Genomic DNA, 15,159 nt, shown 5'->3' on the forward strand with positions numbered 1-15,159 from the left:
TCTGGTCGCCGCTGGATTTTGAAATGTTCGTAGCTTGATGTAGCTTGTCTTCTCCTGTCGTAGGTGCTGTCGTAGGTTGTCGCCAGGGTGATGCAGGTTGTCGCCAGGTGACATTGGTTGTCACGGGTGCTGACTTTGGTGAATTCCATTGGCGACTACCTACGTCAACCGGCGACAGGTACCACCAACCGAATTGTCTTCAGTTGTCGCTGACAGGGTCATTGCTTGTCGTAGCTTATCGCGGGTGGACGTAGGCTGCCTTTGATTGTCGTAGGTTGACGTAGGTGTGGTCGTAGGTGGACGTCCTAATGTGTCGCCGGTTGTCGGTAACTTGACGTCGACTAGGTGGTAGGTTGTCGTAGCTTGTCGTAGACATTGTCGTGGGGGGGGTCCAGACGCCGCTTTTTCGGTGACCTGCTACGACTGTGACAGTCGCCGAAAAAATTGCCTAAGTGGGACAGGCCCTTGACTCTCAGTCTGAAGAAAGGTCTCAACCCGAAACATCACCCATTCTTTTGCTCAAGAGATTATGTCTGACCCGCTGAGTTACTCTGGCTTTTTGTGTCCATCTTGCTGTTTATCCATTCAGCTTTCTGTTCCTGGAAGGTCTTGGGAATAAATCAGATGCTATTATTTAGTTACTTATTTTAAATAAATCTCTTCCACTGGGATGGGACCTGTTTGGGTTGGGAAAAATAGATACTGATAGAAACATAGAAAATAGGTGCAGGAGTAGGCCATTCGGCCCTTCGAGCCTGCACCGCCATTCAATATGATCATGGCTGATCATCCAACTCAGTATCCTGTACCTGCCTTCTCTCCATACCCCCTGATCCCTTTAGCCACAAGGGCCACATCTAACTCCCTCTTAAATATAGCCAATGAACTGGCCTCAACTACCTTCTGTGGCAGAGAATTCCACAGATTCACCACTCTCTGTGTGAAAAATGTTTTTCTCATCTCGGTCCGAAAAGACTTCTCCCTTATCCTTAAACTGTGATCCCTTGTTCTAGACTTCCCCAACATTGGGAACAATCTTCCTACATCTAACCTGTCCAACCGCTTAAATAAATAAAACTGCCACCATCTGAATTTAATATAGGCCCGCCACCGAGTTTCCGGCACCCATGGTTCCAAAGCCCTCTTGGATTATCCGTTTTGCCGGTCCAATTGAGTTCATGGCCATGTCGAACGATGTGCCAAGGCCGTCAGTGGGAGTGGGGGGCGAGGGGGAGGGGTGAGGGTGAGATACGACGTCAGCTGTGGGAACGGATTTGTCTGCTCCGGTCAGGCTGAAGTTCCAGTGCCCCACTGGGGCGAACTTGACCCGCCATTCTCCTCAACAAACCTAAACCGTGTGAACGAGAGTTGTGGCATTTTGTTTTAGCAGATATTCTCAAAAGTACAAGTTGTGGGTGGCTTGAACTAATTTGATAGCGATGCGCCATTATCAGTCTGTAAATATGATGGAAGCCTCATTTTTATAGTGTATAAAACAAATTAAAGAGAGAGCAAGAAATCCAAGATACCTTTTGTCATTTATGTCCAGCATCATTTTTATGCTGAAGAGATTGTTGCAGTTTTGCGTGTTGCATGCATTTATTTAAATGGACATGATGTAAATTCCGTGACATGGGACGTGCATAGCTACCTATATTTATCAGTGGTGTATAGGTACAGTAACATTCTGATCCCTGTCGCTGGCAGACAGGCTGGGAAAAGCCGACGTCTGGCTGCTGAAATAACACCGGCACTCTGGACAGAGCTCTTGAGTGAGCTGAGACTACAGCCAAAGAAGTAAAGACTGTTACAGAGAAATGCTGGAGAACGGGTGCAGCAGCATCTATGGAGCGAAGGAAATAGGCATTTCAGACTGAAGAAGGTCTTCATGTAGAAGACCTAATTCGACCCCCTAATACGACTAACTTCGGGAAAATTGGACACCAAATAGTGGAGAGTGAAGACGATCTCCTTCGACCTCCCTTCGACTATGATGAAGACTATCTACGACTACCTTCAACTACCCTCGATTACCCACGACTAACATGCTGACCTACTACGACTAAACCTACGAGTTTAAAGTATCGATTTTTTCCATGGCAACCTTTTTTTACTCGCGGGCACTTTTTAACATTTTGAAAAAACCGCCGTGACCTAGCTGAGGTTTCGGGTACGCGGAGACCACTCTTGAGCATGAAGGAGAGTTACGAAGACCTCCAACGACCTCGTGTCGACCATGCCGCGAGTATGAGTCGAAGGCAAACTCCCCAGTACTCGCGGACTAGATCGCCCAAGTGGGACAGCCCCTTAAGCATGGCATCAAGATTGGATGTGTTCCATCTGACAAATATCCAGTGAAGATATACCTTGCATGTTCATATCATGGCTAGGTCAAGTCCATGGAATTGTGCACCATGGAAGACAAGTGCTTTGAGAGATAATGAGAGGGGGGCGATCAGTTTTTTAAAGACTTCTAAATTAGTTTAATATCTCTCTATTTCAGATAAGGAATGCTTGATCACAGACAGTGGGAAACTGCACACCCTTGATATCCTCCTGAAACGCTTGAAATCCCACGGTCATCGTGTGCTCATTTACTCCCAGATGACACGGATGATTGATCTACTGGAGGTGAGTAACTTGGTTAATAATGAATGAAATACGACTGGTAAGATTACAAAAAGAAACATTCAACAAAAGTCATACTCGACTGACCACAGGGGAAAAAAAAAATTCCTTGGTGTTGAATATGTCCTGTTAAATCACATACAGGCAGCTGTTCCTTTAAAAGTTGGTCATTCTGCAGAGAGTGGCAGTTCAAGGCACAATGACCGGTGCTGTTTGTGACTCATTGTCTCTGTGGTAATAAAATTAAAAAGATGAAGGCCAATTATGGAAATTTTGAATTACTAGAGATTGCTACATAGTGGGAATTCCAGTTTGAACTTATCCATAAAATCCTATGAACTTGATCCGGAAGGTTTTTAAAAAATAATAATTCAGGGCAAAATAATGGGTTGGTAGTTGGAAAAGTTTCACGAGAATGGACTATTTGAAAATCTCCAAAGCAGTAGCTATGCTGAAAATCCCAATGGAGACATTGTTTTGAACAAGAGGAAAGCTGCATACAAGATACAGAAGCCCGTTCCTTAGATGAGTATTAACGTTTTCACATGAGTGCATTTTCAGATCAATGATAATTATGCACTCAGTTACATTACAAACTGGTGTTTATCAGTATCGCCCCTCATCCTCTTGCACGCCAAGGAATAAAGTCCTAGCCTGATCAACCTCTCCGACAGCTCAGGTTCTTTCAAGTCCTGGCAACATGTTTCGTGCCTCTAACGTGTCCAATCCCTTAATGATCATATATGTTACAATAAGATAGCCTCTCATCCTTCTAAATTGTCCCGCTAAAACATTAAGAATAAAACATTATAGTTTAAACATGTGAATGAAATAAAATACCAGAACAAAAGGAGGCTACAGATTTTTGGTTATTGAGTAGAGCTATTACTCGTTGAAAATAGCTGTTTTTATGTCTGGCTGTGGCGCCTTTGACAATCCGAAGTCGCCTTCCAGAGGGAAATGATTCAAAGAGTTTGTGGCCAGGGTGAGAGGGGTCAGAGATGATCTTGCCCGCTCACTTCCTGGCCCTTGCAGTGTACAGTTTGTCAATAGGGGAAGGTTGGAGCCAATAACCTTCTCAGCTGATCGGACGATTCGCTGCAGCCTCCAGGTGTCGTGCTTGGTGGCTGAGCCAAACCAGACCATGATGGAGAAGGTGAGGACAGACTCTACGATGGCCGTGTAGAATTGGACCATCATTGCCTGTGGCAGATTGTGCTTCCTCAGCTGCCGCAGGAAGTACATCCTCTGTTGTGCTTTTTTGACTGTGGAGTCGATGGTGGCCCCCTATTTAAGGTCCTTGGAGATGATGGTTCCAAGGAACTTAAAAGACTCCACAGATGTGACTGTGGTGTTGTTGATGGTGAGTGGGGTGAGGGGAGGGAGAGCTCTCCTAAAATCTACAATCAATTCCACTGTCTTAAGAGCATTGAGCTCCAGGTTGTTACAAAGGCACCAGCTGTGACACTTCCTGTCTGTAGGCAGATTCCTCCCCATCCTGGATCAGTCCAATCAGGGTTGTGTCGTCTGCAAACTGGAGAATAGACACAAAGTGCTGCAGTAACTCAGCATATGCTGCAATAATTTGTTATTTTTCAGGTTGCAGTACAACCCCTTGTGAGGCTCCTTGAATATATTCTGAAAATCAAATATGCCACATCAACTGGTTCCTTATCTATTCTAATCTTTACAATCTCAAGAACTGATTTGTCGTACGTGATTTCCCTTTGATTAAACCATGCCGACTCTGCCAATCCCATTGTTTTCTATGTCCCTGTTACTATTTCCTGAATCAATACAAGCATTTTCCTCCTCCTGATTTCAGACTAGCTGGTCTGCAATTCCCCAGCCTTTGACCTGGTCTTGTAACCAGAGTTCTATGCATGCACAAATGGACTCCATTATCAGAAGAATTAAGAATGGGAATGATAGAGAATTGATTGGCAGACAGGAAACAAAGAATAGAAATTAACGCGTCCTTTTCAGAATGGCAGGCAATGACGAGTGGGGTGCCGCAAGGTTCGGTGGTGGGACCCCAGTTATTTACAATATATATTAACGATTTAGACGAGGGAATTAAATGTGACATCACCAAGTTTGCGGATGACACAAAGCAGGGTGGCAGTGTGAGCTGTGATGAAGATGTTATGAGGCTGCAGGGTGACTTGGGGCAAATGCATGGAAGATGCAGTATAATGTGGATAAATGTGAGGTTATCCACTTTGGTGGCAAGAACAAGAAAGCAGGTTGGTATCTGAATGGTGTCAGATTAGGAAAAGGGGACCTGGGTGTGCTTGTACATCAGTCATTGAAAGTAAGCATGCAGGTACAGCAGGCAGTGAAGAAATCTAATGGCGTGTCTCCTAATTTGAGGAAGGACTTTATTGCTATTGAGGGAGTGCAGCGTAGATTCACTAGGTTAACTCAGCGGGTCAAGCAGCATCTCTGGAGAGAAGGACCCATTCCTTCTCTCCAGAGATGCTGCCAGACCCGCTGAGTTACTCCAGCATTTTGTGTCTATCTTTGGTTTAAACCAGCATCTGCAGTTCTTTCCTATCCACCTTTGAATGATTGGTGACGCAAGGATCAACGAGATGGAAATACACCGTCATAAGAACAAGCTCTCAAAAGATGAGATATATTGCATGTATCATTAGTATGAATGAATTCATCCTAGCCATGTACCTCGTGGTGCTTTATTTCTCCATAGGACAAAGTTGTGGTATGACCTGACGCAGGGATGAAGTTTGCTCTGCTCAAGCACAAAGGACCATGTGTTGCTTGTTTACAGGAAAAGGAGGAAAACTGTGCAGTGCAGATTATAGGATCCACTTCCTCTTTTCAGCAAACGAGTCATCCTGTATGGAGAAGCCTGCAGTACATTGAATCCCCCCCACCATGTTCAGCACAATTCTGATCAATGCTGGAGCACAGTTCCAGGCGTTCCAATACCCCTCTGCAACACTAGTTGTGTAACCCTGTGTCATTGTCTGACTGTTCCAGGTGGCCGGTAAAGCTGCTGCGTCACAGTAGCCCATGAGACCCGAGTTCAATCCTGACCTCAGGTGCTGTCTGTGTGGAGATTGCATGTTATCCCTGTGTTTCCTCTGGGTCCTGCGGGTTCCTTCCACATCCTAAAGACGTGTGAGTTTGCAGGTTAATTGGCCTCTGTAAAAAAATTGCCCTTATTGTGCAGGGAGTGTCTGCAAAACTGGGATAGCACAGCTAGTGTGAACAGATGATCAATGGTCAGTGTGGACAGGGTGGGCCGAAGGGCCTGTTTCCATGCTGTATCTCTAAACTATGTTGAATGGGTCACATTCCAATGCTTTACAGTGAGAGTTTATACATTATGTATCAGTATGGATTCATCACTTCTGATCGAGGAGATTAGACTAACTTGGCATCATGTTCGACACAGACCTTGTAGGCGGAAGAGCCTGTTCCTGTTCTGCTTTATTGTTGGACAAAAGGGGATTCAATGTCATATCCACGCCAGTCGTTGGGCAGTTTGCCTTTAACACAGACAAATGGAAGGTGGCCTGATATTTATATGCTGTGCATCCATTTTCTCTTAATAGCATTGCATTTGTCACCTTTTTCAGCAACGAATGCAATTGCAGTTTTCGGGTTAGACAATCATAATAGCTGTTAGCATCTGAGAAAGGGAATTCCTGTCAATGACTTGACTGTTAGGATCGTGAGAGCAGTTGCATTGGTGAGGCACAATATGTTGTGAGTGGGGGAAGGATTCAACTAGGTTAATCCATAAAATACATGGGGGTAGGGGGGGAGGGGGGGGGGGGGAGAGGGGTTTGCTGCATTCTATACCGCTCAGAAAATATTCCATCCCTTCTGCTACAGGGAGACTCCAAACAGTTCAGGAATTATGTCATTTTTGAGATGAAAGCATTATGTATTTCACAAGCAGCACAGGATGTTCATTCTTGACTAAGAAACTAAATGGGTTTGGGAGTTGACCATTTTGTAGGATTTCTGCTAGTTGTTAACATCAGCTGTGCGGTTCCGAATAAATTTCAAGATCCTTCTTTATGTTTACAAAGCCCTTGACGGGCTTGCTCCCACCTACATCAAAAGTCTGCTTACCCACCACACCACCTCCAGGTCCCTCAGATCGGCCGACTTGGGGTTACTGACCATCCCGCGGTCTAGGCATAAGCTCAGGGGCGACCGCGCCTTTGCGGTTGCAGCTCCTAGACTGTGGAACAGCATCCCTCTTCCCATCAGAACTGCCCCCTCCATCGACTCCTTTAAGTCGAGACTTAAAACTCATCTTTACTCTCAAGCCTTTCTTGACGTCCTCTGAGGGAGGGCTATATGTATGTATTTATGTACTTAATCTATGAACCACTGTTGTATAATGTTAGTACCTCCACCAATGTAAAGCACTTTGGTCAACGAGAGTTGTTTTTTAAATGTGCTATAGAAATAAAAGTGACTTGACGTGACTTGACTTGAGCTGAGTTACGTCAGGTTGCCTCAGCAGTTGCAAAGGAGCTAAAATGGGGATCGCGGGTTTCTAGAACCATTGACAGCATGTGTTCATCTCCAGTAACACTGCGAAAACAAGGTGACCAAAATGGTTGGAAAGCGGCACAGTTATCTCGGTACTCTTACTAATCTGTTCATGGGATGTGGGATTGCTGGTAACAATTACATTCATTGCTAAATGGCCCTGAACTGAAGAAACAGTTGTGAGTCAAACACGTTTGCGTCACAAATCAGCTACAGATACATTTCCTACACTGAAGGACATTCGTGAACAGGATGTGTTCTTACAAAAGTCTGGTGATTTCATGTTTACAGTAACGAAAAGTCACTTTTTTTTTAAAGTGCGCCTCACACCAGAGACACATGCACAAATATCAGGACGCTGCCACACTGCAGATGCGATGCTTTTCATTAAGGACCCATCTGCGGTTTCGGGTGGATAAAAGCCTTAAGGTTACATGGTGCTTGTGGGCAAGAAATCAGATTTCAAATCTCACCACAACAGATTTTTGTTAATAAAAGTCTAGAATTCTGAAATAAAAAGAGCATAATTTTGATTAAGTGACCATGGAAATGTTAGATTATTGTAAAAATCTATTTTGTTGTAAAAGTCCATTATGTTCACTGATGTTCTTCAAGGCAAAAATGATGCTGTCCAGTCTGCATTTGCTTCCAAACCTACAGATTTTAGATTGACTTTTAATTGTCCTGAAATGAGCTTGTGAACCATGTAGTTAGCGATAATAAGCGCCAAATGTTGGCCTCGTGGTGATGTTCATTTCCACGTATGAATAAAAATGTACAAAAGATTACAAGGCACTGCTTAGCACAGCAAACCTCTCAGTTGTCCTTCAATCCATAATGTCATCAAAGCATTCGGGAGCAGGACTTTGTAAAGTATCATTGATCTGATCTCCATGTCCTTATACCTCATGTTGATTCTACCACTTTTGTTCTTGATGTCATGGTACTTCATCGTGATATTGTACAGATGCTAATGCATTTTCCAAGCTTCTTGCTCTGTTTTGCCTTCTGACTATCAAAGATTTTGTATTCTGAATGTACTTTATAAATTCCCTTTCCAATTTGTTCTTGCAGGAGTACATGGTGTTCAGACAACATACTTACATGAGACTGGATGGCTCTTCAAAAATCTCTGAGAGGCGGGATATGGTGGCAGACTTTCAGACTAGGTATGTGATTCGCAGGCTGCAGAGTGCTGCTCATCTGGGAGAAACTGGGTGCAACATGTATAATCCTTATTTATTTAATCTTCACATTAAAACGATAGGGCCACGATTGACTTGACATTCTGTATGGGATCATTTTTTCACATATCAATTTTTAATCACTTCAGTATGAGGTCTTATTATTGTGGTGGGCGTATGGAACAAATTGGCAGAGGAGGTTGTTGAGCCAGATTCTATATTTGTTTAGTTTAGAGATCCAGCGTGGAAACAGGGCCTTAGGGTGGCACAGTGGTGCAGTGCATTTGCTGCCTTACAGCGCCAGAGACCCGGGTTCGCTCCTGACTATGAGCGCTGTCTGTACAGTGTTTGTACGTTCTCCCTGTGATCACGTGGGTTTTCTCCAGGTGCACCGATTTCCTCCAACTTTCCCAAAGCGTACAGGTTTGTAGGTTAATTGGCTTCTGTGAGTTAGTGTGCGGCATGGTCAGCATGGATTTGGTGGGCCGAAAGGGCCTGTTTCCACGCTGGATCTCTAAACTAAACTAATTTTAAATACCTCCATCAAGTTTCCTTGCAACCTCTGGCATTCCAGATAAAATAATTCAAGTTTGTCCAATCTCTCCCAGTAACTAATCCAGGCATCATTCTAGTAAACCTTCTCTGCACCCTTTCCAAAGCCTCCCCATCCTTCCTGTAACGGGGTGAGCAGAACTACACTCAATGCTCCACATGTGTCCCAACCAAAGTTCTATAAAGCTGCGTTATGATTGCAAGGGATGATGAATGATCTTATTGAGGTGTCAACGATCATGAGATGCATGGATGAAGTCAACGCTCAGTCTTTTCCCAAGGCTAGAGGATTCTTAAAGAGTGGAAGGTGAGGGGGGAAAGATTTAAGAGGGGCCTCTGGCAACTTGATTTTTAATCGTTGCCCCCCCCCCCACCTGTGGATATAATATAGTGTAGAAACAAAGAACTGCAGATGCAGAAGGACATCCTTGTGATTCAGGCAGTGCAGCGTAGGTTCACGAGATTGATCCCTGGGATGGTGGGACTGTCATATGAGGAAAGATTGAAACGACTAGGCTTGTATTCACTGGAGGTACACAAAAATGCTGGAGAAACTCAGCAGGTGCAGCAGCATCTATGGAGCGGAGGAAATAGGCGATGTTTCGGGCCGAAACCCTTCTTCAGACTGATGGGGGGTGGGGGGGAGAAGGAAGGAAAAAGGGAGGAGGAGGAGCCCGAGGGCGGGGGGATGGGAGGAGACGGCTCGAGGGTAAAGGAAGGGGAGGAGACAGCAAGGGCTAGCAAAACTGGGAGAATTCAACGTTCATGCCATCCGGACGCAAGCAACCCAGGCGGAATATGAGGTGCTGTTCCTCCAATTTCCGGTGTTGCTCACTCTGGCAATGGAGGAGACCCAGGACAGAGAGGTCGGATTGGGAATGGGAGGGGGAGTTGAAGTGCTGAGCCACCTGGGAGTTCAGGTAGGTTATTGCGGACTGAGCGGAGGTGTTCGGCTAAACGATCGCCCAACCTCCGCTTAGTCTCCCCGATGTAAATCAGCTGACATCTAGAGCAGCGGATGCAGTAGATGAGGTTGGAGGAGATACAGGTGAACCTTTGTCGCACCTGGAACGACTGCTTGGGTCCTTGAATGGAGTCGAGGGGGGAGGTGAAGGGACAGGTGTTGCATTTCTTGCGGTTGCAACGGAAAGTGCCCGGGGAGGGGGTGGTACGGGAGGGAAGGGAAGAATTGACAAGGGAGTTGCGGAGGGAGCGGTCTTTGCGGAAGGCAGACATAGGGGGAGATGGGAAGATGTGGCGAGTGGTGGGGTCATGTTGGAGGTGGCGGAAATGGCGGAGGATTATTTGTTGTATTTGCCGGCTGGTGGGGTGAAAGGTGAGGACTAGGGGGACTCTGCCCTTGTTGCGAGTGCGGGGATGGGGAGAGAGAGCAGTGTTGCGGGGTATGGATGAGACCCTGGTGCGAGCCTCATCTATGGTGGCGGAGGGGAATCCCCGTTCCCTGAAGAACGAGGACATTTCCGATGCCCTGGTGTGGAACGTCTCATCCTGGGAGCAGATGCGGCGTAGGCGGAGGAATTGGGAGTAGGGGATGGAGTCTTTACAGGGGGCAGGGTGGGAAGACGTGTAGTCCAGATAGCCACGTGAGTCAGTTGGTTTGTAGTGTATGTCGGTCAGATGTCTGTCCCCTGCGATGGAGATGACAGTATTCACTGGAGTTTGGAAGGATGAGGAACATTCTATATATAGAAACATATAAAATTATAAAAGGACTGGACAAGCTAGATGCAGGAAAAATGTTCCCAATGTTGGGCGAGTCCAGAACCAGGGGCCACAGTCTTGGAACAAAGGGGAAGCCATTTAAGACTGAGGTGAGAAAAAACTTTTTCACCCAGAGAGGTGTGAATTTGTGGAATTCCCTGCCACAGAGGGCAGTGGAGGCCAAATCACTGGATGGATTTAAGAGAGAGTTAAATAGAGCTCTAGGGGCTAGTGGAATCAAGGGATATGGGAAGAAGGTAGGCAGGCACGGGTTATTGATTGAGGACGATCAGCCATGATCGCAATGAATGGCGGTGTTGGCTCGAAGGGCCGAATGGCCTCCTCCTGCACCTATTTTCTATGTTTCTATATGTTTATACCAAGCTTGGTATTGTGGTTTATATGACATCGTGAGGTATATTCAACACTAAGAAAGATAAATTCTTGGATCAAAAGGGAGCAGAGAGTTATGGGAATAAGTCACGAAAGTGGTGTGGAAGTTCAACTTTAAATCTGCTCTGATCTTATTGAATGGTAGAACAGATTCAAGAGCCCAGACTGCTCTTGTTTCTTGTATTGTTGTCTTCGCTGTGCTACCTGATGCTATAAAAAAGATGGTTATGTTTGCATCCAGTGCAGTGGAGTCCAGGGAACATGTGTTAGGATCGAAGAAACTGGTTAACTTATGGTGTGAGGGGGTATCATTTTAAAAATTGGTTAAAGTACTAATTATTAGAACACAAAGCTTAACAGGAATGTATCAAGCATTGTGAAATGAGAAAATATGCTTTTTCATACCACTGTTTGCACTAAATGGTGGTGTTGTCAATATATGCCCACTTATCTAATGATGCTTGGCATTTCACTTGAGCATTCTGGACTTCATGTCAATCTGGTAATAATGGGATCACTAACATTGACGTGATGCTGGCACAAATGCATGGGGTATTATAAACATGTTACTGGATTATTGCATATTTTAATATCAAAGGGCCGGTGTCACTAATTATACTTCTAAATATAATTATGACTCGCAACAATCTGCAAAGTTATTTAATTAATGCCAGGGAGTTGTCCCTTATGGGATTGCCTGTAATACATTTGTTTTGTTAATTCCCTTCAACTACCTCCCCGCCAACCATTCCATTCTTGCCACCGAGTCTAGCATTTTGCTGGATGTTCTTAACAATTGAACTCGGTGCTGTATGACTCGCAGAATTGCTTGTGATGGTATATTTAGAGCACATCGTGAAGCCAATTGAAATGGTGTTTCCTCAGCATCTGGGCTGAAATGTGTGAAAAATAAATATAATTCCTGGATCGAACTATGCATCTAACAGATGTTTTTCAGCAGAACTCAGCCCTTTCCGTATTTTATGTACAACTTATTATTTGTCTCCCAACAGAACGGATATCTTTGTCTTCCTTCTCAGCACCAGAGCTGGTGGCCTTGGCATCAATTTAACAGCTGCTGATACGGTGAGGGATTTAAAGTCTTAAATGTTTTATCTCCATTGGAAAAGTGGATGTTGAGATATGGTGTGATAAACTGAAAAAGGCCCTTTGGCCCAACACGCCCATGCCGACCAAGATTCCCCTCAACCTTTCCTATCCATGTACTTGTCCGCATCTTTTAAATACTGTTATTGTAACTGCTCTTTCCTATACCCGCCACCCTTGGTGAGGAATAAATTGCCCCTCAGGATCTTATTAAATCTTGCCCCTCTCACCTTAAACCTATGTCCTCTGGTTTTTAATTACCCTACCCTGGGTAAAGACTCAGTGCATTCACACTTTCTACTCCTCTCATGCATTTATACACCTCAAAGATCATCCCTCAGCTTCCTGTGCTCCAAGGAATAAAGTTCTAAGCTGCTCAACTTCTCCCTAAAGCTCCGCCCTTCAAGTCCTTGCAATATAATAATAATAAATGTATTTGTATAGCACGTTTAAAAACAACTCACGTTGACCAAAGTGCTTCACATCAGTGCAGGTACTAAATTTGATACATTTGATAATTTGATACATTGATACATTTGATAAATTTGATACATACAATGGTAGACAGACCTAACGATACATACATAAACTGTTTACAGCGCCCCCTCAGCGTGACTCAATAACGCTTGGATGTAGAAATAGGTTTTGAGCCGTGACATAAAGGAGTCGATGGTGGGTGCAGTTCTAATGAGAAGAGGGATGCTGTTCCACAGTCTAGGTGCTGCAACCGCAAAAGCGCGGTCACCCCGGTGCTTAAACCTAGACCGCGGGATAGTCGGTAGCCCCAAGTCGGCTGACCTGAGGGACCTGGAGGTAGAATAGTGGGTTAGAGGATTTTTGATATGGGATGGGGCAAGCCCATTAAGGGCTTTGTAAATGTATAAAAGGAGCTTGAAGTTAATTTTATACCGTACTGGGAGCCGGTGGAGAGAGGCCAGAATCGGGGTGATGTGGTCCCTTTTACGGGTACCCATAGGAAGTCTTGCTGCGGCGTTTTGGACCAATTGCAGATGGGACAGGGATGATTGGCTGATGCCACTGTATAGGGAGTTGCAGTAGTCAAGGCGGGAGGAGATGAATGCGTGGATGATTTTTTCAAGGTCGTCGAATTGGAGGAATGATTTGATTTTAGCTATTGTACGAAGCTGGAAGAAACCAGCTTTTACCACAGAGTTGACTTGCTTGTCAAACTTTAATGCGGAGTCAAATATCATTTGACTAAGAAGGTTAGGCTTCCAAGGATGCCTGTTATAGTTTTGATAGGGTCGGAGGGGCCGAGTAGGATGACCTCAGACTTGCTCTCGTTAAGTTGGAGGAAGTTCTGAGCCATCCAACATTTTAAATCATCGAGGCAGTGCATGAGGCTGTTTAAATTAGTTGGGTTTCAGGGGGAGATAGAACTGTGTATCATCTGCATAGCAGTGGAAAGAAATGCCGTGCCTTTGAATGACTTGGCCGAGGAGGAGCATATAGAGAGAGAAGAGAATGGGTCCTAGGATGGAGCCTTGTGGAACCCCGCAGAAAAGACTAGCTGGGGAAGAGAAATAGTTGTCTATGTTGGTAGAGAAACTCCTGTTTTTTAGGTAGGAAACAAACCAGCTCAGGGCAATGCCATCAACACCAACCCCGTACCGGAGGCGGTCAATTAGGATGGTGTGGTCCACTGTATCAAACGCTGCGCTGAGGTCGAGCAGAAGCAGGATTGCACAGTCGCCGGAGTCGATGACGAGAAGGAGGTCATTGTGTACCTTCAACAAGGCAGACTCTGTGCTGTTGTGGGCCCTGAAACCTGATTGGAAACTTTCCAGGATGGAAGATAAGGCATTAGTTGGTCTAGAATTACCTTGTATATCTCTGCACTCTTTCCAGTATAATGACATCCTTCCTGTAGCAGGGTGACCACAACTGAACACAATGTGGCCTCACCGACATCTTATACAGCTGTAATATAACTTCCCAACTTCTCTATCTCTTACATCAATAATCATTAGATTGAACTATAGCAACATTTAGTGTACAATTAATCTTACACAGTGAAAGAAGATTCATTATTTACTAAATCACTTTTTAAATCCCTTCTCAGCAACTAAGCGTTTAAAATGCGTAATGATAGAATCATAGAAACATAGAAAATAGGTGCAGGAGGAGGCCATTCGGCCCTTCGAGCCAGCACCGCCATTCATTGTGATCATGGCTGATCGTCCCCTATCAATAACCCGTGCCTGCCTTCTCCCCATATCCCTTGACTCCACTAGCCCCCTAGAGCTCTATCTAACTCTCTCTTAATTCCATCCAGCGACTTGGCCTCCACTGCCCTCTGTGGCAGGGAATTCCATAAATGCACAACTCTCTGGGTGAAAACGTTTTTTTTCACCTCAGTCTTAAATGGCCTCCCCTTTATTCTAAGACTGTGGCCCCTGGTTCTGGACTCGCCCAACATTGGGAACATTTTTCCTGCATCTAGCTTGGCCAGTCCTTTTATAATTTTATATGTTTCTATAAGATCCCCCTCATCCTTCTAAACTCCAGTGAGTACAAGCCTAGTCTTTCAATCTTTCCTCATATGACAGTCCCACCATCCCAGGGATCAATCTCGTTGATGTAAGCATAAGTTAACCACAATATTATGACTTTTTTTTAAATAAAAGATAATTTTTTACCACCCTATCTACCTGTGAAGTCAGTTTCAGGGACAGATGTATTCCAAGATCCCTCTACTCTGCAATGCTCCCCAGGGCCTTACCATTCACTGTGAAGAACCTGCCCTGGATTGTCTTTCCAAATGCAACATGTTGCACGTATCTGACTTAAACTCCATTACCCATTGCTCAGCCCACTTGCCCAGCTGATCAAGAGCCTGCTGTAATTTTTGATAACCAGCTTCACTACATTTCAAACCAACCACTTTAATGTCATCTGCAAACTTACTAATCATGCCTCCGATTCATCCAAATCACAGATCTAAATCACAAACAATAATGGGCCTAACACCGATTCCTGAGGCACACAACTTCTCGCAGGCCTCCAGTACAAAATA

At 44.8% G+C, this 15,159-nt stretch overlaps 1 protein-coding gene across 1 annotated transcript in view; it reads left to right on the forward strand.

Annotated features, from left to right (window-relative positions):
• The window catches only part of ino80 (INO80 complex ATPase subunit), a 163,766-nt gene that overhangs the window by 123,917 nt on the left and 24,690 nt on the right, over positions 1 to 15,159 (forward strand). Inside the window, 3 exon segments of the mRNA XM_033026586.1 lie at positions 2,504 to 2,631; positions 8,239 to 8,333; positions 12,029 to 12,101. Coding sequence (XP_032882477.1) covers positions 2,504 to 2,631; positions 8,239 to 8,333; positions 12,029 to 12,101 — 296 coding nt within the window.

The sequence above is a fragment of the Amblyraja radiata genome, chromosome 9 (assembly GCF_010909765.2).
Source record: "Amblyraja radiata isolate CabotCenter1 chromosome 9, sAmbRad1.1.pri, whole genome shotgun sequence".
NCBI lineage: Eukaryota > Metazoa > Chordata > Chondrichthyes > Rajiformes > Rajidae > Amblyraja > Amblyraja radiata.